A 24,589-nucleotide genomic window follows, 5' to 3' on the forward strand; every position below is an offset into this window, starting at 1 on the left:
AACAGAGAGCAGTAACAGAAGCATGGGGTTTCCAAACAGTGGCTTGGCCTGGAAAAATTTAAAAGCAATTAAATTAGAATACAAATATTAGAAAAAAAAAAAACACCAACCTGGACTCTAAAGCTACTGTGCAGCCAGGGATGCGAGCCACAGAACTTTATACAGTAAAACTTAATTTTTGAGCTCTACCCAGGTATTTTTTTGTTTTAATCCCCCTTCCCACCCCCGCCCCCATTTAGACCTGAAAACATATTGCTTGCGCGCAAACAGGGAACAAAAAGGAAAGGAGGGAGGAAGAAGCAAAGCCTACGTCGCACACAGAAGAGTTTCTCCGCGGGAGCAAGGCTGGGAACGGCGGCAGAGCGAGCGCGACGCGGCTGCGCCCCTGCCCGCGCCCCTGCCCACGGCTGCCGGCCCGCGCCCCCTCGCAAGATGCCTGGGGAGGAAGCGTGGGGGGGTTTTAATCCCATCCCCCCCATTCTGCCTTCAAGCTGAGCAAAGCTGGGGTGGGCAGGAGGGGCTGGGAGCCCGACGCGGAGCCCGGTGCCCTCCGGCGCTGGGCAGGGGGCTGGGGGTCCAGCACCGCGCGCGGGAGAGACGGGAGAAACGGGAGAGGAAACCTCCCTGCGCGCCGGGCCGAAGCCTCCTGCTCGACAGCTTCGCCGTCGGGCAAGTCACTGCCAAGGACTGAAACAGGTTCTGGGTGGACCTGGGTGGCTTTTCTGTCGACGGGAGATCGGCCGTGCTTTGCTTTTTCCCCCCAAACGAGGGACAAGTGCTCGGGAAAGCGCCGCCGCTTCGGTTCCATTTCCCCCTCCGACGGCGCGAGGAGGCGAGGGACGGAGGGAGGCTTCGGGGTGCGGGGACACCCCCGCGCCGGGCTCCAGCAGCGCCAAGCAGCCCTCGCCCAGAGCTCGGGGTCTCGGCGCAGCCGGGCGCTGCTCGCCCAGCCCCAGCAACGCCCCGGCGTCGGGCACGGCGAGCGGCAGAGGCACAGGCCGGCTTCCCTCCAACGTTTATTCCCATCTACAGATAACGAAAAGTCAGCGAGGTCCAAAGCAAAACAAAGTTGAGAGGCGTCAGCAGGAACAGCAGAGCTGCTTACGCAAAAGGTAATTAAAAAAAAAACCACTCTCTAAGACAGCATCAGAAAGGTTACCACTTGGAAACTCAACAGCAACAACGTTTTGCCACCAAGAGCATAGCAGTAGCTTTGGGTCTGGGACCGAAGTCTTGAACAGAGAAGCGGAAAGTCCAGAGGCTGTTAACGCGTGGTCGCAGGGCTCCACGCATCGTCCCTCGGCTCTGTCCTCGACACCCTGCCAACGGTGCCGCCGCCGGGCCGCACGCTGGTTCGTGACTGAAAGAAACCTGAATTGGAGTTTACCGAGGTAGTTGGCTAGAAACTGAGATTCCCCCACCTGGCATTTTCTCGAAGGCCCAAGCATCCCTCGCCCCCACCCCGCTCCTCCTCCTCCTCCTCCCGTGCCAGGTGCCCGGCTGTCCTGCAGGTACTGCCACCGCCTCCAGAACACAAAGCCTTCTCAAAGAAAAGGGAATGCGCAGCCCTTTTAAGTCTTCAAAAACACCAAGTTATTGCACTTCAAAAATACAACAGATTTGTGGTTCGAGCCCTCCCCACCCTCCCCATGGCTTCTGCTCAACTAAAACGATTCACTACGCACAATTTCTACGTTACCTTCGGGTTAGGTTAAAAGGTTCAAGCCGTGTCTCTTTACATGAGGTGCAGAGCTGCTGGAGCTCCTAGCTAGAACAGTGCGATTCCAATCATACGTCTCTTCCCTCTCACCCCGTGCCCCCCAGCCCCAGCCCTAAAAATCCCCTCTATGCTTGCTGGGTTTATACAAACCTCCCTCACCCCCCGCCCCTTGCCCCGCTCCCCCCGCCCTCCCCGCCCCGGACTCACACGTCCAGCAAAAAAACTGTAGATTAATTAAGGAATGGTTATTTAACAAGACAATAAAAATGCACACAGCTTTGGAGATGCACGGGAGCCGGATGCCCGGCAGATCTGCAGGGGAACTCCACCCATCCCCCCGTCCTGGTGCAGGGCAGCAGAGCCCAGCGCTGCCGATTCTGCCCGCCTGGCTTAAGACACTTTCCTTACTTCAGACTCCAGTTCAGGGTCAGGCTTAGAGTGGGGTAGTTTCCCAACCAAGAAGCAGCTCAATGGTTTGTATTTTGTTTGTGGTTTGCTTGTTTTGTTTGTTTGTTTTCTCTTTTTCTCTCGTTTTAATGATTAATTTGGAATAGGAAAGTCAAAGGAGATCAGGGAGGGAGGGAGATGAGGTGGGAGAGGACTTTCTCCCCCTCCTCCAGTTTAATAAGCACCAGAGTATTCAAGTCTGTCCGTTCTGAGATTCAGAGCTGCTTCCGCAGTCAGCAGGCAGAAACTAAACCTTTCTCATAAGAGCAGCGTCGTTTTGGTTGGGGTCCCTCATCATCGTCATCTTCTTCCTCATCTTCCTCCTCCTCTTCCTCCGATGATGAGCTGTCCAGTGTTAAATCCACAACGTCAGCAGTGGCCTTGCCGTTCTCACCGTTACCGTTCGGAGTGGGCAACAGCCCGTTCACATCTGAAGAACCTGAAAGAGGTGGGGGAAGAGAGAGGATTCATTAAGACACTTCAACGCCCAGCGCAGGGGATGCTCCGACACTCTTGATCTCTCACGGCTGTGTGAAACAGGATATTTCAGCTGGAGGGGACCTGGCCAGAAGGTCCAGCAGGTTCTCAAGGGCATTGTCCAACGCCTCTCAAACACTGACAGACTTGGGGCATCGACTGCCTCTTGAGGACGCCTGTTCCAGTGTTCGACCACCCGTGGGAAAGACACGGTGCCGAAGGTCCAGTGTAAAAGGCAAACGGGTGCATGAAAAATTCCATTCCAGCAGCTGCCTAAAAACAGAGCCGATGCCACAAACCTGACGTGCTCTCCAGGGTCAGGAGTTGCCACAGGGCCCAACGGCCTCTGCCCGAGAACCAGGAACTGGCTCGGCCAAAGCAAGAAGCTACAGAGCTGCACCACCAACCCCATCAGCGGACACCACCGCTGCCAGAGAGACCTGGTCTCGTGCGGGCTGCCCAGACAGCCCTTCTAGTCAAAAATCCTCTTTTCCCCACAAAAAAAAATGTACAGTGCTGTTCTGGGCTGGTCTTGCTGATGACATTTCAGGGGTCGCTGCACAGATGCATCCACCGACGAACTTGTTCGACGCCATTCCGGCAACAACGCAGCCTTGCTGAATAACCCTGTCTGGGCCGGGCCCTCCTCCGCAGGGGTGCGACGCGCCCTGGCAGTGCTGGCTGCTTCTGGAGAGGCTGAAAACGAAGGGGCCATCCACAGGGAGCTCTCCAAGAGCCAAACTCGCGCTGGGGTATCACACAGCTCTTCCCAAGGCAGCTGGGGAACTCTGGTTTTGCAATTTGTGCACATTTCCTACAGTAATTTGAAGTCTTTAGCCCCAGAGATACTCACCTAGAACTAATATTGGACACTGAGGGCTGCAGCTCCGCTCCTTCTCAGCTCGGATGGGACACCAGGAGCCATCCACCAGGTACTCTATTTCATCCGCATCTTCACATTCCGTCAGGATCTTTGACAGCAGCCTGGAGAAGAGAAAAAGATGCCATCTATTAAGCTCGAGGCAATCAGCAGGATGCATTTAGTGACGGGCCATCAACCTGGATCTTCACCTTACACAGCCCTAAATTTAACAGAAGTTTGGTGTTAGCAGAAGACTGCCAAACAGAGAGCCCTTGCAGTCAAGGCCTTGTTTTAGTTCCCGTAAAAGAAGTACAGGTTCTGACAGTGCAGACCATCCCAGTCCATTCTGACAACGTACCTAAACCATGAACTAACGTTCTAATTATGCGCAATTAGAAGACAGTCTTGCCTCTTCACCCAGTTTCCCAAGTCTGTGGTACCGCTTCCAGACAGACGTCTGATGCCCCATCTAGAGCTGCGTCAGGGCTGGTGCAGGTACATTCACACCACGGCATTAGTGAAGGACAAAACAGCCTATTACATTATGAAATAAGAAATCCAAAAAGCAGCACTGCACTTCCTTCCTATTTTTGTGTCCCCAAAGCCTCCACAGTAGTCGCCCAAACAATATATGCAGCCTCCTTCAACAGAAAGAAAAACCCCACCATGCTCACCAGTGAAAACGGACCCAGTGTAGATACCTCTACCCCAGCCGACTCTCATTGCAGAGACACTAACCAGAACAAGGCCCTGACTCTGGCTCATCGTGCCTCAGGGACTGGCTCCTTGCTTTGTTCTGATACATCCCACCATTTGCCCGGGATGTTTATTTGGACACAGTGTTGGAACCACTGTTCTGCGAGGCCCTACTCACTTCTGGATTTGAACGTTTGCCTTCAGTACAAAGGAGAACCCACAGCAAAAATCTTACAAGCTCAAGAAAACTATTTGTGGCACACTGGTGGGAGAAAGCTTCTGCTTTCTCCCAGCTCAAGTAGGAAACGTGTTTCCACAGACGGTCCTGTCATCCAGCAGAGCAACCACCGAGGCTGCAATCCCAAAAAAGCTGACAAGGCCCAGAAGATCTTGGACTCGACCAACCAACAGCCTCCTCAGGAGCCTACGCCCCTTCCTCCACTCACAACTTCCAGCTGTGACTGCCAGGCTCCCTCCAGCTTACTTTCAGGGAGGTCTGTGGACTACCTTCATCCAACAGAACCAGCACCGAAACCCAGGCTTGAGCACTGCAGAGCAGGGACAAAGAAATCTGCTGAGCCTTCACCGGTGACGACCTCCTCCGCCTTGTCCAGGAGGGACATGTGGCATTGCTGACCTGTGGAGGTTCCACAATCCAACCCCTCGTACCTTCCCCTTCAGCCTCAGCAGCCTTGTTAGAGATCTCAAAGGAACTGGATTTTCCTGTCGGTGTTGGCCAGAGGACAAAGCAAACAGGTTATCTATGCCTAGGCTGCTTCAGACTGTCTAAAAAGCCACAGCTCCTGGATCAAATCAGCACCTACAAACACAGCAGTGCTCAGAACATTATCAGCCCAGCCCTGGGAATCTACCACCCAGGCAGAGACTCGTCTGCTCACTTCACTGCCTCTGTGCCAAGGGAGCTGGATGCACCTGAACTATTTCCCTCTAAGCTCTCCCTACTTTTGAGGGAATCTGCGTTAGAGGCCAATTATACAAGCCATGAGGGTGGAGATCATTTTCCAGAAGCCAAGAACCATGCATCTTGCTCCACCAGTCCTCAGGGTTGCTCTCGGCTTGGCTAGCACCTCTACGGAGTCAGTGGTCCCAGCCCACAGAACAGGCTCCCTGCATTTTGAGGCAACAAAGCTTCATCTGGAGGGTGGGTGGAGACCACTGTTGGCATTAAATCACTCCTTGTTGCTTCCTTTACTCTTGGACAAAAGCCAGGCAATCTATTGTGCTCTTCTCTAGAGACAGCCTCTGGAATTCATATTTCTGGAGCTGACAAGCATCGCTGCCAGCTTTCCGGCTCGCCTGAGGTGGCCCCCGCTGTCAGCCTAGCTCAGTCTGCAGTCTGCACATAGGTCTGTCTGCCAGGTCTGCGACAAGGAGAGGGAGATATCCTGTTTTTTAGAGTAGTCCTCTCCACACACAACCGCATTTTTACGCTTTCCAGTATCAAACCTCACTCAGCTATATGAGCATCACCTCCAAAGTGTTCGCACACTGCTGAATGGCAGCACCCCAGCTCTCCCAGCTTATGGTGAGGCCTCTGCTCTTCTCTTTGGTAGAAAGACAGAGCAAACTAACTCTAGTCCAGAGGGGAAACACCATTCCCATACAGACTGAAGACCAGGCAACAAGTTGAATGCCATGTCTAAAGCAACCTTTCCTCAGTTCACATCCGGAGAAGTCTTGGCAGGGCTCGGGGCATGCATTTCTTGCCTCATCCTTCTCCACAGGCTGTTTGGAATTGACTTTGCTTTAATTCTCTCGTGTGCTTTTACAGCACTACTTCAACTATGCCACATTGAAAATGGGACAGCAGAAAGACAACATCCCTTGTGCAGAGGAGACAGGGGCTGCCTCGCTGGGAACACCGAGAATGGGGATGCCGGTGTGGCTCTGTCCTTCCGGCCACCACGGGGAAGGCAGCAGCCCCAGGAGGGCAGCCAGACCCAAACACATGGCTGGGACAAAACTTTGCAAGTCTGCCCTTCACAAACCCGCTCTAGAAGCGCTGTAGCAAAAGCCAGTTCCCTCCCAGCATACCCCATTGCCTGACAAGTGCCCTGCTGCCCCCTCCCTCACCAAGAACACTGGTGACCCCCAGCCGGGAGCCCCCGGGGGCAACTGAGCACCCCGAGGTCTTGCTTCCAGGGTTCAACCACCACTGGGTGTCCACAGAGGAACCAAGGCGGGAGGCCCTGGGAGCACGGGTAGAGCCACAAAGCCTCCAGCCTGGACAAGGTATCCAACGCACTTTAATTCTGTCCCTCCAGTGCAGCTGAATCTCCTGCTTTTTTTCCCCCCTACAGGCATGCAAAACACAGAAACAGTTCCTACCAAGGCATCCTTCCCATCCCCGACACCAAGATATTCACAATGGCCACAGAAATTGTACTGTAACGGTCACACAAACCGTACAAAAGTCTTTCCCAATACTGCATTTGTACCTCTCTTGAGGACAGGACGTTCTGTTTAATAGCTGGCAGAGAAGATCCCCCAATCAAATTTACAGCATGCCAAGAATTGCTTGTGAGCTGATGAGCACCTCACACTGACAAGACAACAGGAAGATATTTCCTGTCAAAAATCATCTTATCAGGTGGTTTATTGCATGCAGCATGACAGCCGTCAACCAAGGCGGCTAGTTGTGTGGGTTCATCAGCCTGATGAAAAGAGTGAGGCAGCAAACGCTTGATTCTCAAAACGCTTCCGTGTAATGCACAAATTCAGAACAGCAGACAGTCCAGCCTTGCTCTAACACACCAAGACAATTAAGTCAGAATATTACGCACCCGCAGAATAAGCTTCCAACTTTGTTTCGAGGTGAACTTCAATCAGATGCACAGAGCAAAAGCCAAGATGCCACACCCAGCGAAGAAAAGAAAGGGGATGAGGACAGAGCAGTGTACGTACTCACCCATCGATTATTAGCTGGTCATAGGGTGCTGGTTTGTCACACACAGGGCACATCCATGTGGGCTTTTTCTCATTCATCTGTAGGTAGAAGACTGCATCAAAGCATTGCAGATGTGCACAGGTCTCCGCCCGGCACGGGACAGACAGCCGCATCTTCACTAGCTGTTGAACCAGAGAGCAGAAGATCAGCGATGAAACCCACCCAAGCTATCATCAGGCAGTTCTCCTCCTACGCAAAAAGGCTCAGTAGCCTGCAAAGCTGGGCTGGCAGTAGAACAGGATTTCTTGACAGAAAAAGGACTAAAATAAATAGCAAAGACTTACCGGACAGATAAGAGAGACACGAACACCTGTAGTAGCAATTTCACTGTCTGGATCCAAGCGCAGCTTCTCTTTTACTGCAATAAGAGTAGAGAGCACAAAGTTTAACAGATGCAAACTTCAACATCGGAAACAACATGCAGCACAGGTCAAGCAGCTCACTGGCTGCGTACGAGCCATTTCCCCCACAGATGACAACCTCTGCCAGTCAGGGACAGAGGACGCAGGAGCAGAAAGCTGTTGGATTGGACCTGGCTTGCGCAACCTGCAGAGCTCAGTAGAGAGGCTGCTTGGCTCGCCAAAAGCCTTGTGCATGATGAGGCAGTTCATGGTCTGCAGGTCAGCTGCAGTATTTACTGGCTGAGGAAGCTCACGTTTTCTTACAGATTCCCCTTTCCAACAACCCAGGTCTCCCAGCCAAACAGCAACTGCTGCCTCGCATCCAGGCAGAGCAAATGAAGGAGACCAAGTGGACTTAGGTGTTGGAATGAGGGCAACTGTCTGCACGCTATCTGCTAGCTACACTGTTAATGCTCTCTCAGCAACCCTTCCGCTTCTTATTTACAAACTACAGGCTGGGCCAGCTTTTTTATGTTAATATTATTCCAAGGCAGTCAACTGGGAGTTAACTTTGTCCCCCCTCGGACAGGACTGAGGTCCACATACCTGGACTTCCCGCAGGGAGGGAAAGAGAGGATGGACAGAGCTCTAGCACATGGTAAGACTTCTGGAATGAAGTCGGTTTAGGCTTATCTGGTCATTAGCACAAGCACTATGGATTTTATTCCCTTCCGAGATCAGTGGCAATAGGGCAGGGTTAACTGCCTCCCCCTGCTCCTTGAAATTCAGAGAAAGTCCCCCCCAGAAGTGAGCAAACATGGGATAGGGTCAAATTCACAAGTAACCCCGCTCCCAGCATTTCCCCATCAAATAAACAAGCCTCCTCTTAGTGCTACTGGGCTGTAACTCTTCCGCTTATACGCTGGCCAGCTCATTTATTCCAGCAGACTGTTTCACAGGAACCACAAACAGACCCAGAGGTACCAGGGCAGACAGCTCAAAGAGCAAGGCAGCCATGCAAAACAGTCACAAGCAGCCATCCAGCGTATACTTGGAAAGAAGCAGATGTTAGGAAAGGAGGTAGAGAATCCTGCCCCTGCTGCTGCATCCTGAAAGGAAAACCCAGAGGAGCAGCAGGCAAATAAAACAGAGCGGCAGACGTGTAGGTCCCACATGTGCAGGTCCGGCATCAAGGTGCAGAATCAACATAGAAAATTAGCTTTAAACCACTACACAACTCCTAAAGTGTAGCTGCTGCTAACACTGCTGTCTGAAAAGGCCTTTGACACTTCCAGCACCATTTTTCTTTGGAGCAAGTCAACCATTTATTTTGACCTTTTCAGATCATAACAAGATGTCTCCAGACAATGAGGCTACACGCCGTTTTGCAACACACAGTTCTAATTAGAGAATGACTTCTCAGATGTGAAATTCCCACAAGATTACAAGATTTGGTGTTGTTTTCTTCACGTTAGGAGACTTCTCATCCAAGCTTAATTTTTTGTGAAGTTCTTTGTAAGAGCTTTCTCTGTGCATCAATTACTATGATTCATGGGAAGTAGAAATGGGCATTTTCTAGGACCTCCTGATTAGAATCAAGCTGTTTCAAGACTGCTTTTGGATCCACAGCCTTGTATGCAAGCATCTCTGTTTTCAGACAATGTTCCTATACTAAAGTCAACAGAAGCATAGGCAAAGGAAGATGAGTCAGCCCCGAGATGCAACCGAAGTCAAAGGGTAGCTTCAGTGAGTACTGAGGGATATTGCAACGAACACGAAATGGAATCATTTGCAGCACAGACCAGAGCTATTAAAGCAAAGTTTACAAGCTACTTCGGGAACTGGCAAGCACAAGTCCAAACAACTTCCAAGCAGTAACAGGCCAAAGTGAAACAAGACAACATTCCTATTTGGTTAAATTTAAGGTCACCAAACACAACTCATCTCTGCCCCAAAGTCCAGCCAAAGCTGTTAGTTATCTAACTCAGTAGAACTGGAGGCACACACTTGCTACCGAGCAGAAAACACAAAAAGCAAGCTGCTTCCAGAACCTCTGCCTGCCACTCTTGGATTGAGAGGCCATCCTGCCAGTGCTGGCTTTGAAGGGAACAGCACATACTGCTGAGTCTGGCTTCAGCAAGTGTCAGAGAAGAATGACAGGATCCACTGCAGCTCAGGGCAACTCAAAAGTCAGCCTCAAGCTCAATTTTCATTTCTTCTGTCAATAGATGAGTACTGGTTGTCAAGAGTGGTCTAATACAATCAAGACTGTCATGGACACTGCTTGATGTGGCACACAGATACAGCAGCGTTCAGCATCTGCTGCAGAAACGCTGCACTTAACGTGAAGATGAAAAGTTTGGCTGAAGCAGCAGTGCTCCCCACAATGTGCATTAGGCATCTGAAGACTGGACATGCCTGAAAGCAGCACCTCCCCTATGAACCGCAACCTATCCTCAAGATTGTTTCTTATACTCCATGACCTGAATAGTACGTTTCAAAGACCATCACCATCCATGGTGTTAGTTCTCCCATGCAGAACTAAAGAGTCAGAATGCTCTCTCCAGTACCATTAAATAGCTGGAAATCCTCCAGACTCTCATGAGCTGCAAGTCAGACTCTGCCTTGAAAAGGTAATTTCCCCTCATTTTCAATAACGTTTTGCATTTGCCTCATACCATGATGATTTACCTGAGTGGTCTAGGATAAGCATCTCTCGGGATCATCTCTTCTCTGAAGCTCTCAACGCATATGAAAGTGCTGGTGGTGAAATCCCACTGCCAGCCCCTAGGATTCACAGGGGTTGGGGCAGCAGGACATTTTCACCAGGATCCCTTGCTCCAGAAATCTCCTTTGGAAATAGTGCGGGTCAAGGCCGAGGTGCTGTGGTAATGTTCATCAGCTCATAATTACTCAGGTGAAGGCATGAAGCCATTCGCGTCAGAACGACACTGGCCCTCAGCGGCACTCACCACGATACGACCTGGGGACAAATTCTAAATCCAACTGAAGTGATTCCGAGCTTCTGCAGAGCCACGACAAACACGCGCTGCAGAAGTGCTGCACTTGCACACAGATTTGGGGCAATTTCACACGACTGACATACAGCTTAGCAAGTCTGTTCAAACAAAAAGTGTTTTTATATAACCGGAGGAAAGAAATGGTAAAAACTTGGCAGCTGTTCACAAGCATATTTCTAGCAGCCTGGCTATTAGGAATGCTGCAGTCTCACAGGCATACAGAGGACCTCCCCGAGCCACCTCATAAGCAGACATACTCACCAAGCGCTTTGCAGAGCTCTGGATGTTTGATCCCAATGGTTTTCAACCTCTGCAGCAGCTCTGCTGAGGTCATCTGCCGCACTAAGTACAGCCCCACGGAATAGCTCTAATGAGAGAAGGAAGGGAAAGAATGAGCAAGGCTGCTCTTTTGCACCCGTTTGCGCAGCCCTGCGTGATTTCCTCTGGCCCGTACCTTCCCGTAATTCCCCCAGGTAACGGTGATGCGATTGGTCGCTGCAGACAAGTACATGAGATGGGTGAGGTTGATGGGACGACACGGCCTTTTAGGTTCCACTCCAGGTTTATTTGATGGATAGTAACCCTATGGCAGAAAGATTAATATGGGTTTTTTGTTGTTTTTTTTTTTTTTTTTGTTTGGTTGTTTTTTTGTTTTTTTTGTTTTGTTTTGTTTTTTTACTCAAGATGCTTCTATGTGGGTACATCTATTCATCAGCTTCACTAAATTCTACTCACCCACAGTTTTCAAGGAGCGGGTTAGAAGGGAGCTGGGCAGTCAGATCAAGCGAATCTTTTTGCAAGAACAGTTTATTAAAAACATAGCTAGTCCATTAAAAAATTAGCTTTAAACTAAGCAGTGCACTTTTATACTCAGGCTTCTTCTTTGCATTCATCAGGAAAACAATTTCCTTCTAATTTGCACAAGTCTTTCCAAAGCTGCAATGTCACACCTCCTGGCTGAGCTGACTTACCGGCACTGAGCAGTAACTATGGTTCACTTTCACGGCAATGTTCGGAGGGTACTGATCCTCCTGAGGAGAACTAGTGTCTGTGTAACAGATTCTGTAAAGAAAGGACAGGTCTCAATATCCCCATGCTGTTTGCGCATTGAAAGCTCTCTGCACATCAGCAGCTACCAGCGGCCAACCACCACCACGCCAACCCAAGCTCCCTCATCTGGCCAAAGCAAAGCCAATTCCGCTCGTCCCTCCCAGATCAGACGCAGGTTCGATACCTGGGCAGCAAAATCTGACACACTGCTGTTTTCTACTGCAGCGCTAACTCAAGCAGTACATGTGGGAAGAGGTTAGAAAGTAGAGTTTAAGATGCTTGCGTTAGGCACGTGAACAGAAAAACTTGCCGTAAGTTATCTTTGTAGCTATGAAAATCACACTGAAAGTCAGTATTTTTTGGTAGTGCATTCCCTCCTCCCCTGTTCCGCACCTGATGTTAAATCAACTCCATGCTCAGACATACCTTAGCACAACCTGAACCGATCTCACACCAGGTTGCAACTCCCTAGTAAATTAAAGAAGAAATAGGAACTTTAGATTAATTAGGTAAAAGAAACCCAAAGCCACACACAAAAAAACCCAAAACAACCAAAATCAGCTGTCACTTTTGCCAGATTTGAGTTTTAGGTCTTTTTTTTTTTTTTAAATAAACCTTCAAAGAATTACTATACAGAATTTTATTTAAATTGTACAATTCCCTCTGCAAATATCTGTGGTCCTGTAATTTTCTTCCCCCTAATGCACCATCCTACAGCCTTTCTGTGTGTTTGCAAAACTGTAAAAGTGTTGGGTGAAAGATATCCATTTCCTTGGCATCCTTTTGCTGATTTGTAGGCATTTACAAAGACTAGGGTTTTAAGGTCAGGTTTACCTGACAGTCGTCTTTGAAGACTCTCTTTGCTCAATTAATCAGCTAAAGCTGTTCATGCAAGCCAAGGAACCAAGTACTACGGCACCAGCAGAACAACTGTTAGTGTTGCTAACTTTAGGGGGGCTGTTCGTAACAGGATTTCAGCTGGTATCAGGAAAGCAACATATCACACAACAAGGATATTTTATTAGGAGTCTTTATGGCCAGGTGTCAAACATACTCTAATTTCTGCACAGGACACAAGGCATTAGACAAGATCCCTAAATTTGTCTTGATCTGCCTCTCAAAGTGTTTCACACTCCAATTCAGAGTTCTAGTAGAAATGTTGTGATTTTGAGGGCGGAAGGGATGGAGCCTCAGTTCAGCTGACAGACAGGAGCTGATGGGGCAGTTTTCGATTTCGGGGAACACATCCGGGTACTACTCACAAGCAGTGGAAAAAGATGGACCTGAGCTGTGTGATCATTCTAGGCTCTCACCGAAAGCCCTGCTAGGAAATATCAGCTGTATTACTGAGAGTGTAAGTTTTCTCACAAATCTGAATATCAGGAGAAAAGAGTGTCAAGAATGAGCTACAACACGTGTAGTCTTTCGTCGCCCTTAAAGACTTCTGTGGCATATCATTTCCTTTCTGTTAAGTCTTCAAACATCTTCCCCTGCACTGCTTCTGTTGACCTACTGGGATCACAACAGTAATCAAGCACTGAATATTCAATAAACATCAGATTTCTCTGACTCTATGATAACAGTACGATTTTACTGTGAAGAGAAATATTTAAAGGTTTTACGCTTAGTTTTGGAGGACCTCTTCTACGTCATTGTCCTTCCACGGCAGCAAGGACCAAGGGAGCAGGTCAGCAAAAGAGGAAGCCTTACTGCCTGCGCTGACACCTCTTAGGCGCTTCATTGTTTGAATCAAAAGTTGCATCATGACAGAGGTCAGGGTAAATCCTAATCAGTGCAAGATGATTCCTTATGCGGTTACTATAGCATCCTTTACAACAAGGAAGCTTTCTTTCAGATGCAAACAGCGTTACATGTATAGCTTTTGAACTTCTGATGCAAAGAAAAACCTGCAAATACTCACAACACTAGCTCAACAGAGAATTTAGGTCATCAACAATTTCATACTGGTTTTCCTGCCCACATGGACTATTCAAAAGCAAGATTAGAGGAGCAGAAGTAAAACTTAGAGACTTGGATGGGTAAAATTGTACCTCCCACCTCCCCCAAAGCTATTTGCTTTCCATGAGAAGCAGCCTGTCTGCTAAAGTCCTCAAACAAACTGTGTTTTCCTTGCAGAGAACAGAAGCTTCCACAGGGAGAGAACACAGAGGAATTATACAGCTACGTTTTCCTGAACTGTTAATACACAATGAGAGGTACCTGGAATTTCTGATCAACTCCACTTGTCTTGCTGTTAATGCAAAAATGCACGGACTTTCCTGAAGCTTCTCATTATTCTGTGGAACTGAAAAGGAAAAAAGATGACTGTACATCAAACTGATAATATCTAGATCTTCTTACACTGCTAAGCACAAGGTGATTTTTTAATATTCTGAGCTATGTTTACTTCTAAGTTTTGTTTTCTCCCTTACAGCTGCACAAGAACTCCAATTGTCATGCATTTTGGTAAATCTGCGGTTGACTACAACAGCTTTGCTCATTTCTTGCTTGCCTGTTTTGCTAGCTAGCACACTCACAGCACACAGTGGATTTGGACTTGCTTTTTTTTTTTTTTTCTTTTTCCATATATTTCCTCCCCTCACATAATCAATTAGCCAACAATCACCTGTTCATATAAGAACAAACCATAAGTGGTGTCACAGTGTGGAGACTAGAACTCCAAGAAGCATGAGAAGAGATCTATGCATGACATGAAAGCGTGAAGCCACCAGACTGATTCTGGAAAAGAAAGGAAACAACCACCAAGATAACTTAGATAACAAGAAAGCATCACAAAAAAACAGCTGTAAAAGAGAAAACATGACTTACAAACACATGACCTTGAGGGTGCATTTACAGGTAAGGTGTTACAGCACTCCACTTCCAGAAACACTTAAATGAGAACCCAGCATTAATTGGCCTTTTATCCATTCATAATTTCAAGATCAAATGCGTTTAACATGGTTAAAATCAAGCTTGAGATGGGGAAAACTTACGTCATAACTTCTGCTAGTACCTTTTATTACGTTCAAACACGCTAAGTTTTGTTGTCCGTACACGTTTCCAACTGAAGTCAAGGCCCTGAGCTGGTGAAAGTCACAGGATAAACACAACTGGAAATGATGCAACAGCTCTTTTTTTTTTTTTCTTTTTAGCAAGAATTTGGTGTTTTTCTTTGCATCACTTCAACTGATAGTTTATTCAAAGCCAATATACCAGAATTTGAGAAGTAGGAAAGTGCGCTTTACTGTCTATGAATAATATGGAAGAAGGATATGAATATCCTATGAAGAAGAGTGAAGGATAAAACCTCAGCAGCTCTAAGATCATAGAAGACATGGTGACAATCCAATGCACTGACTATGGATACGTCCCCTTGGTAATTCAGCTTTAAAAATGCAAAAATGGCTTTCAGAAATAATAATTAAAAAAAAATAAGATCTCTTTATGGACTTTTAAATTAATTCAAGTTTCCATCCAAATGTCTCTTGACCATAACAACCCGCAAGAAGTAAAGCATTTCACAAGGACTGTTACCATTCACCACTTCCTGAAAGTAAGAACAACAAAAAATACCATTTTAATATTGTTGCTTAAATAACTGTCTGTAGACACACTGCCCTCCTGATTGTTGAGCTACACAAAGACAAAGCAAACACAATTAGGAAAACAGAGTCATTCTTCATGTTTTGTTTTGCATTTATATCAGCTCACCCTTCCTTTACAAAGAAAAAAAAACGCGTGGGATCCTTCTCAACTGCGCTCATGGAAACCTGCTAGAGTGTCACGCAAAGCACTCCAGTGTTACCTGGACAAAAAAGAGCTGAATTGAAAGCAGAGATCAAGATGACAGCAGGCTGCTAAACAGACTCAGGATGTGTCCTTGCGTACCTTGTTGCCAACAGCAATCAAAACTGGATGCCTCAGAGTAAAGTGCAAGAGAACTTTCCCCAAAAGACTGGAAGAAAAAACGCCCCGAGAGAGACCTGCATCCAGACCCAATTCTCCTTCAAAATCTTAACACTGGAAAACCAGCCCAAACTCCAGGAGGTACACTTCCAGAGTATCTCATCAGCTATTCATTTCTTTGCTGAGCAGCCAGAAAAAAAATTAGTTTTCTAAAGCTAAATACTTTAACTGAGTTTCATTCTTTCTCTAGGATAGATGCCTCTGCACTGAACTCAGTTCCTTGTCTTGTAAAGCAGCTGCTGGGATCCATTTATTTTAACAGTTGACAATAGCAGCAAATGAATTTTTAAGACTGAGCTCGATCAGCAATCCTCAGAATGAGTCAAGACATAACTTCCAAAACCCAAAAGGACTTGGCAAACCATATTCAAGACTCTAGCCCAACGTAATTGCAATGGATTCCCCATTTGGAGAAGCCCTGCAGTTCTTGATCTGGCAGGCTAGACCGTGCCATGCAAAATAAGGACGACATTAATTTCAGGGTTTCCCTGCACCAAGAGGATTTTTGTTTGCCTTTTTTTTTTTTTTTTTTAAAGGCAACATTCCTCACTATTATACTTCTTGGTCAAATTCGCTAAAGGAATTCTATCCCCCCAGCAAACTGAAATCATGTTGTCATCACCGTGGCTGGAGATCCCAAAGCCAGATCAGCCAGAGCCGAGCTGCTGGCAGGAGGCTTCCGAAGGGCTGAGGAGCTGGTTGCAAGTTCGCATCCACATCCCTGCGCCTCCACAACAGCCCACTGCAGGGCACAATACAATACACAGGGGTGGTTTTTTTCCTCCTTGGCTTTTGGAACTACTCCGACTAGACTGAAGAGCATTTGTGTTCATGCAGGGGCCTGGGGAGATGCGGCAATTTGACTGAATGGCATCTTTTTTTATTTTTGTAAGTGGCAGAAGCACTCATCTTAACTCACACTGCAGTTTGTTTAGGTGGATACATCAACAGTGCGAGCGTGTGCTTTTCTGGGATTCCTCGGAGAATGCCCAACGCAGCGGTGTTTGCTCTGCAGTCAGGGGAAGGCAGTTGCCTTTGCCACAAAATCGGTGGCCCCATTTACAGCGACCGAAGTCTGGCTGCAGAGGAGGGGGCTGGAGCAGCAGCTTTACTACTTCCACATGACAGAAGAGCAACACCACCGCTGCAAGGCAGGTGGTATCAAAAGGACAAAACCAAACAAATCCTGTTTACATTGACAGTGGCAGGAGCTCCCAGCCTACACGGCCTTCTGCTCCCACAGCTGCATCGCAAGATCTCCTTTGGCATGTCTCCAGGAGAAGACCAGAAGCCTCAGTATCTGCAGTGAGTACAGGCTGTCACAGCTCACATTCGGAACAAAACATCATTCAGAATTCTTTACAGTATACTATTACCGTCAAAAACTATATTCACACTGCTTTTACCCCAAAAGGTGCCACAGGATAAGTACATTTATCAACAAGGTGCTCAGATACCACCGAGCTCACATAGCTACCCTGCTTGTTAGCTACTTAAAATACAATGCAGGAAAGATATTAGTATTCATTCCCTCTAAAAAAGTATCTGGATCAATCTTAATTTTAAGCCTTATCTACCCAAGAGAACTGCAGCGATTTCAGAAGAATTCTTTCATGTTGACATCCTTAGACCGAATCAGATAGCTGCAGCAGAAGCTGTTTTCATGCATGTAACTCAGATGCTAAACTTAGTAAATTGACTAAAATTGTGCGTGTGCAGTTACCAAATATGAGATATTAGCTGGTTAGCACTGGACCTAATCTATTTGCTTTTAGCTGAAGCCACCTTTGTCTACAAGTCTAACAGTAATTTGACAGTCCTTCAGGGAATCTGCTTGGCTACAGACCAAACCAGGCATCGCCCACCTCACCTTTGATCTCCAGGCAATCACCTCAAAGAGGCAAGAGAGCCTTGTCATTAAGAAAGATGCTTCCAACTGAAGTCCAGAACATATAAATTAAGCTTCCCCTACTCCCACCATGGCATATGCTTAAAATACCTCTTTTGTAGCCTCAAGAAATGGGGAACTATAACAGCAGCTACATGTTTTTAAATGGATCCGAGATCTTAAATCTCATTCATGTACTTCCATGTTACGAGTTTTTACAGTTGACAAGGAGCTTATGCTGGGTCCAAACACAGAATGTGAAATCTGGGCAACAAAGCATGAACTGGTGCAGCTTCCACACAGAAAACACTCTTCCTCAGAGTGCTTTGTTTAATCATCCTTCCACACTAAGCAGAGCCCTACACAAGCATAACTTTTAATGTCAAAGCTCTTTCAGCACCCAACTGCTCCAGGTATAACTCCAGGTTCACAGAAACAAATGTTTCTCTTTTCACATCGGTGCAGGCAGAAGGAATTACAGTTGCAGGTCGCCAGGTTGGGAAAATTAAACAAGTGTCTAGAAGATGTCTTTAGGTTCTGAACAGCTGACTGGGACAATGAAGAGCGAACATCTGTTCATACCCAGCTACTCGCCACCAATCCCCCACCATTACGCAGAAAACACTCCTCAAAACGGAAAATGAGTCAAATCTGCTTTAGGGAACAAGGTGACCCGAGGGAGGTGTCAGCTAACAGAGGTGAGGTACTGAATTTAATGAGACCTCGGTTCTGATCTGATGTAGAAAATTTAATATCAACTTTTAACAACATATGTTAATCAAAGCATATCCAGGCTTTTCTCTCTCCGGATGTTTCCACTTTTGGAAAATTTGTTTTCCTTCAAAAGACTACATTTGCGTTCCTGACTAACAAATGCCACTCCACATTTGTGACTGAACTAACCCATTCCCCAAACAGCATTTAAAATGTTTTAGCTTTACATTGGCAGTCACCCCTCACCTGTTTTAATGGTCACATCAAGTATTAACATATCTAATGCCTCCAAATGAAGAGGAAAATTACATAGAGTCTGATGATTTAGTCCTTTTTTCTTTTGTGCCTGCACAATCATGTCCTCCTGTATCTTTTTTTCCTCCAATCCACATGCACATCAAACATTTTTTCAGCAAAGACAGACCAACTTTCCAAGTTCTAGGTTTACTTACTAGTGAAGCCTGTTATCACCTCATTGAGGCACTAGGCTCAGCAGACTAGAATGATACTTCTCTGTACACACTGTCTTCGCTATGAGAACATTATATTTAAGATCCGTGACAATACTCTTTGTTTCTAAGAATTAAAATAAGGAAAAAATCAGACTGCTAGCCCCGGGGTGGGAAAAAGCACTTCCTCCAGTTTTCCTAGCTGCCCCTTAAAATACACGGCATCAAGCACAAATAACTGTGACAACCACAAAAAAAAAAGCCAGAAACACTGTTTGATGTGTGTACCACCCTCTTTCATCCACAGGAGGCTTTAGGTCAGGTATTTTAAGCACTGAAATATAACGTTAGTGTAGAGTATGCCAGTATACTTGCTTAGCACAGGTGCGACACCAACACAGCACAATTTTTGTCAATATACTGCTAAATTATGAAGATAGAAGACAGATTGTGATTCACAGCAAAAAAGGACTGCAATGTGCAACACAGCAGCATTTCCAACGAAGGATATGAAAGCTACAGCCATACAAGACAAGCTTTCAAATTACATCTCAAAGTGACCACATTACTGTTCTATAGCAAGTTAAAAAAAAAGATATAAATATTCTTCTCTAAACTCTACGTACGAGGGGAAAGAGGGGGGAGAGGAAGTCATCCACCACCATATTAATCAGTTTCTCCGTCACACGACCTTACAGATCCTTGAAAACCCTGTCACCTTTTTGATGAACTTGTTCACTTCTCCTTCCCAGACCGAGCCCATCCTAGATGCACCAGCATACTGAAAACTCACCTAATTCTGTCGGCTTCAACAGTTCGTCCAGGGTTGTGTAGAAGGGAAGTTTCACCAGCCGAACTTCTGGCTTCGCAACTTTGGGCGGCAACCTTCCCAGTCCGTTAAGATATTTCCCATAGAGCGCAGGATAGTCAATATTAGTAGTGGAGATAGAAGTCCGAGCAACGGTGCTCCCACGGTCGTACGATGAATGTATGGAGAGTGCCTCGGGAGACCGGTGCTGCTGCGGCTGAGGCTGCGCGACTTCAGAGCTCTTTTTGGCATAGCGAGTCTCATAGAGCTCCTTAATTTTCTTGAAAACTTCGGGGCTGCAGTCAAATTGGACCAATTGCAATGCTCTGGTGACTAGTTCATGTTTAAGTCCGCTTTTACTCCTGCCAACAAAACCCAGCAACATCTGAAGATCTGAGACTCGGAAACTCATCACCATGTTCTAGGGGATAAAAAATTAAAAACATTCTTACAGTTATAAAAAGGCAAAGCGTCAGCTCTCACTATACTCTATAATTGGAATCCAAAATAATAAAAAAAAATCCTTCATAACAAAGCTGTTATTCTCCTGATTAGCATCCCATTTCTTAGGTACTTGTTTCAGCAAAGACAGAGGAGACCATCAATTCCAGTATCACCAAAATCAGAGAAACACACGGTAAATCGTCAAATCACTCAAAATCAGTTGTGATAAATGCTAAGCAGCATCCTCAAGACAGTTTGACTGGAAGCAAGAGTGACCCCAAAGGAAAATCTCCCAAACAGCAGGCCCCACACATCAACTCTTTTAGCACAGAGGCTCCAAGCACCCAAACTTCCCAGGCACCTTTGGTTGAGAGATCTACAATAAAACTCCATCTAAAATGCTATTAGTGTAAGGCAAAGGAAGAAAACAAATGTGAACTGGAAGGCAGGCAACATTTAAGCAAACTGGGGACGCCAATCCTTTTGTACTGTATTTCAGTGCACCTGTATATTACCTGTACGTGATGAAAACCCTCCACAATCTTTCCTACATACACAGGATCTTTAAAACATATAATGCGTTTTAGACCACGGAAAGATATTAAAAGACTATTAAAGAGAGCAGTCTGTTCCTATGAGAACAATGCCTCCAAACTGTTTGGGTGCTTTGCCAAGCACTCCCCCATGATCACAGCCAGTAGCCGCCTTTGCTGCTGCTGCACTGGTATTATCAATTTCAGTGTTTTGATAAGCAGTAAAAATCTACCTCTGTCTTCAAAAATTTACTCTCTTGCTGCTGTGGAAACTCAGAAGGCCTGCAACTGTCAGCAGATTCAAAGACCATACTATGCTATATCCAACTTTCGATTAGTCTAAAAGCTAGAAAATATTTGTTAAAACTACTGCTAGAGCCTGGCACGATTGACGTTTCAGCTCTCTCTCTCATGACAAAGCAGCATTACGAACATGCAAAACAAGCTTATCAAGTACATGTTTTTGAAAAGTCAGGCAGCCCTGAAAATATATTTGACAGGTACCCAAATGTATTCGCTCAATATCCTTCCTGGTTTGTGGAAAACACAGGAATTCAAGAAGCAGCCCCAGCTGTCCCACAACTAAAAAAACAGAAACAGAGACCCAGCAAGTCTCTTTTCCCTAACCTATACTCCACTCTTGCTTCTGGATTAAATAATTAAATAAAAAAAAAAAGGTGGCGTAACAGTCAGATTTCTATGGAAGTTAACAGTAGCGTTGTAATCTCCTGGAATAAAACAGCTATGGATTTATTTCTTTATTTCGAATTGAGAAAGCTACTACTGACTCCACAAACATTTAACAGATGCTTTTGCATGTGTGGGAATTAGACGATAGAGAAAATGCTGTTTTATTTTCTTAGTTTTCATGAAATCTGTCATTTAATCTAGTAGCCCAAAAGATGCTACAGAAATGTTATTGGTGGCAGTTAAAAGTTTTGGCAGTCATGACGCGTCCCAAAATACCTTTGATGAGAGGAAAGAAAGGCAGATAACTTTAAAGATGAGAGAAAGGATGTTTAATTGCCAGAAAGTCAGGATTCAAAAGATCTGGATTCATGTCACTGCTTCACTAGATACCTCCTGTGCAATCTTGCACAAATCTAGTTTGTGTGTGCCTCAGTTCTCTCCATAATGGAGAGCGCATTGTCCTCTCTGAAGCACTTTGAGAATAAACAGCATATTTATAAAGATAAGTATGTCAAGGCAATATAAATACTTCAACAGTGTGGTACCAGGGAAGTCACAGGAGCACAGCAGATAGGTATTCCCACACCCACTGCTCCTACACCACCAGTCACTTGGGACTTTCGGTGCGTAAAGCAGAGTTTGAATTCATATTCTTCTGCAGTTTATATACAGTAGAATTTAAGATCCAGAAGGATGACCAGATTTAAGCAATAACAGAAGAACAAGCTTCAGACAAAGAAAACCTGCCACTGAAGCTTGGACCTGCATGATAATGTGAGCGGTAGAGAGATCACATTAACTACTAAGATCGTTAACCCTGAAGTCTATTCCTACCCCGAGGAAGCCTTGCACACGAGCAGCAAGGAGCCCATCAAACACCTGCTATGGGGGCAGCCAAGATGCCTTGGAAGCACTTCTCCTCTGGAGTCCTGGGCTCAGCTCACAACACTGAGAGGGGCCCAAGAGCAGGGAGAGGGCAATGCCTCCTAAAACAAGCCTCTTCAGATCTTATTTTTGCAGCCACCTAAGCCACATCCTCACTGATAAACTGATCCCACAGGTGCTCAACACTTTCCATCCGCCGGTGTTGCTCTGTAAGCACTCTCAGCGCCGGCTTGCCCACGACGTTATGGGGTGAAGCCCCCTCAAGTGCTGCCGGCCGGTCCTCTGCGCTGCCACACACCGACAGCGTGACATGGAGAACTCCCAGCTGCCAGAGAGGTGCCAGCAAACAGGGACCCAGAGGGAAAAGAAGAAACCCACAGCAGAGCAGGGGCCTTTTCCCCCAGCAGGCCCGACGGGGTGCACAAGACACCTCAGAAACACAACACAACTTCAGGCACGCTTGTTGGGAAGACATTTCACCTCACCCCACTGTGGAGGAGCCTCGGGGGCTGCCCCAGACCCCCCCACCATGGAGAACCGGGTGCTTTGCCCCAGCGCCGGGCAGTGCTCACCCCCCCTCCAGTCACGGCCAAACGGGCAAAGCCGGGCCGGGGCCTCCCGCGGGGCCTCCGGAGCCCCCCGGCCGCCGGGCCTGGCTGGACAGCTCCGCTCCGCGCCCCGCCCGCCGCGCCCCCAAACCGGCCAGGGACCCCGGGCCAGGCTGCGGAGGGGCAGCCAGGCACGACCGGCCCGGGGCTCCGCGGAAAGGTGGCGAGGGGCCCGGGGAGCAAGGGAAGGAGCTCGCCCGGGCGGCGGGGGAAAGCCACCTGTGCTAATTAATCACTGGGAATTAACTGCGGGGGTGGCCGGGGCCCGGCCCGGGGGTGGGCGGCTCCCGGGGGCTGCGACTGGGCCGCACCAGGCCCGGGGTCCGGCAGGGGGCTGCGACCGGGCCCGGAGGCCGGGGCGGGGCAGTCCCTGAGGTAAAAAGGGGGGGGGGGGGGGGCGGTCCCGGGGCGCCGCCCCCCCGGCTCTCGGGGCCGGGGCCAGGGCCGAGCCCGTGCCGACCGCTCGCGGTCCCCCCGCCGGGAGCCGCCCGGCCCTGCCCAACCCAACCCGGCCCAGGCCCCGGGCCCGCCGGCGGGGCGGGGGCACAGCTCACTCACTTTCGCCTCCACCAGCTCCGCCGCCATCTTGGCCTCCAGCGTCCACCGCGCCGGGAGCCGCCGCCGAGTCACGTGACGCCCGCGGGCGGAGGAGGGGCCGCGAGAAGGGGGCGTGCGCCGCCCAATCCGCGCGCGCGCTCTTCTCCTCGCGGGCCGCGGCCGCGCCGCGCAGGCGCAGTGGCCCCGCCCCACCCGGCCCCGCCTTCCCGAGTGGCTTAAAGGGACAGCGCCCTGCGAACCGGGGAGGGGTCGTCGGCGGGGAGCGGCAGCCGTGGTGCTCTACCCTGCAGGACCGGGGCTGGAGACCCCCCCCCCTCCCGGAGCCAGCAGACAGGTTCCCCCCCGGGAGCAACGTGTGGTGCCCCCAAAATGGCGGCAGGTGGATGCCCCAGGCCAGGCCGCACCGGGCCCGGTGTCGGCTTGGCTCAGCCCCGGGGCCCGGTGGGCTTGTCCTGAGGCTCTGCTTCCTTGTGCTGGCTGCTCCGCCGGCCTGGAGCGCGGCCGGGCCCTGCTCGGCCTCCCCGCTGAGGAGGGCAGCGCTGGGGCCGTCGCCGAGGAGGCTGGGCAGGCTGCAGACCCCAGGAGGGCAGGGCCGGGGAACGGGCTCCCCCTGCTCCCCGGCTCCTGGCCGAGCGCCGGCCACTTCGGTTCGGCCTGGGCTGTCTTTGGTGCTGACACCTGGGGGCAGTTTTGTCCTGAAACTGGGGAGCACTGGATCCGATCGCTTGTGGTTTCACTGGAAACGCTTTTGAAGAGCAGGTGGCTGACGTAGGCTGTTCTGAAGAGAAAACGCTGTGGAGAGAACCCCCCAAAAACAGAGCTTTTAGATCTGCGTTGCCATCGGAGACACCCAAAGGACACCGGCCTAACCATCCTCCTCCTCACCCCACGGCAGCCTGCGCTTGAACTCAGGCTTGCAAATCTCAGATTTTCCTGCTGGATCTCAGACCTCGGAGCTGCCAGACCCTCCGACATCCTCCGCTAGTGAGGGATGCAGCTCCCCCCTGCGCATCTGCTTCAGGGGCCTCGAGAGCCTCGCGCCATGCCTTCCCCTCGGCCCGGCTCCTGCTCCGGGCATGGCCTGGCCCAGCCCAACCTGCTCTGTGAGGATGGCGACCCGGAGATGCCCTGGCCCTCCCGCACAGCTCAGCACTTGTGCCCCCCGTGGGCGCTTCGGGAGGAGACATTCTCTCCAATAACCCGTCACTTACTAAAAATACCTTCTTTGTAGGTGAAAATTATTTCCCCCAAGCCCGATACCATCCCCCTGGGGTCTGGTTGCTCCATTTCTAAGAAGTGAGCGCATGGCTGTGTCCTCTCCAGCTCCAGGCTGAGTTACCAGGAGGTAACCCTAGTCGTCGGGGTGAAATGCTGCACTGGGAGAGGTTTTCCAGCACTTTCCCCACCTTGTCATCAAGCCCACAAGCTAATTAAACAGAAAGGCAATTAGCTATTTTTCTAG

At 48.6% G+C, this 24,589-nt stretch overlaps 2 protein-coding genes across 3 annotated transcripts in view; one reads left to right on the forward strand and one right to left on the reverse strand.

The window, feature by feature from the left end:
- Positions 1 to 24,589, forward strand: part of DAPK3 (death associated protein kinase 3) — a 183,039-nt gene that overhangs the window by 141,981 nt on the left and 16,469 nt on the right. The gene's annotated exons all lie outside the window — the stretch shown is intronic.
- Positions 1,918 to 23,214, reverse strand: PIAS4 (protein inhibitor of activated STAT 4). Of its 2 annotated transcripts, none has more exons than XM_075444276.1 (11): positions 23,128 to 23,214; positions 19,395 to 19,830; positions 13,802 to 13,886; positions 12,008 to 12,049; positions 11,503 to 11,593; positions 10,986 to 11,114; positions 10,793 to 10,898; positions 7,455 to 7,528; positions 7,132 to 7,208; positions 3,498 to 3,628; positions 1,918 to 2,606 (listed from the first exon to the last, which is right to left on the reverse strand). In XM_075444276.1, exons 1-11 carry the CDS (start codon positions 23,152 to 23,154, stop codon positions 2,401 to 2,403), a joined length of 1,404 nt encoding a protein of 467 aa, XP_075300391.1. In that variant the 5' UTR covers positions 23,155 to 23,214; the 3' UTR covers positions 1,918 to 2,400. The 2 variants fall into 2 exon arrangements, with proteins under 2 accessions (XP_075300391.1, XP_075300390.1); XM_075444275.1 differs by having other exon boundaries at positions 7,132 to 7,292.

Source organism: Opisthocomus hoazin, chromosome 27, assembly GCF_030867145.1.
Source record: "Opisthocomus hoazin isolate bOpiHoa1 chromosome 27, bOpiHoa1.hap1, whole genome shotgun sequence".
In the NCBI taxonomy this organism is placed as follows: Eukaryota; Metazoa; Chordata; class Aves; order Opisthocomiformes; family Opisthocomidae; genus Opisthocomus; species Opisthocomus hoazin.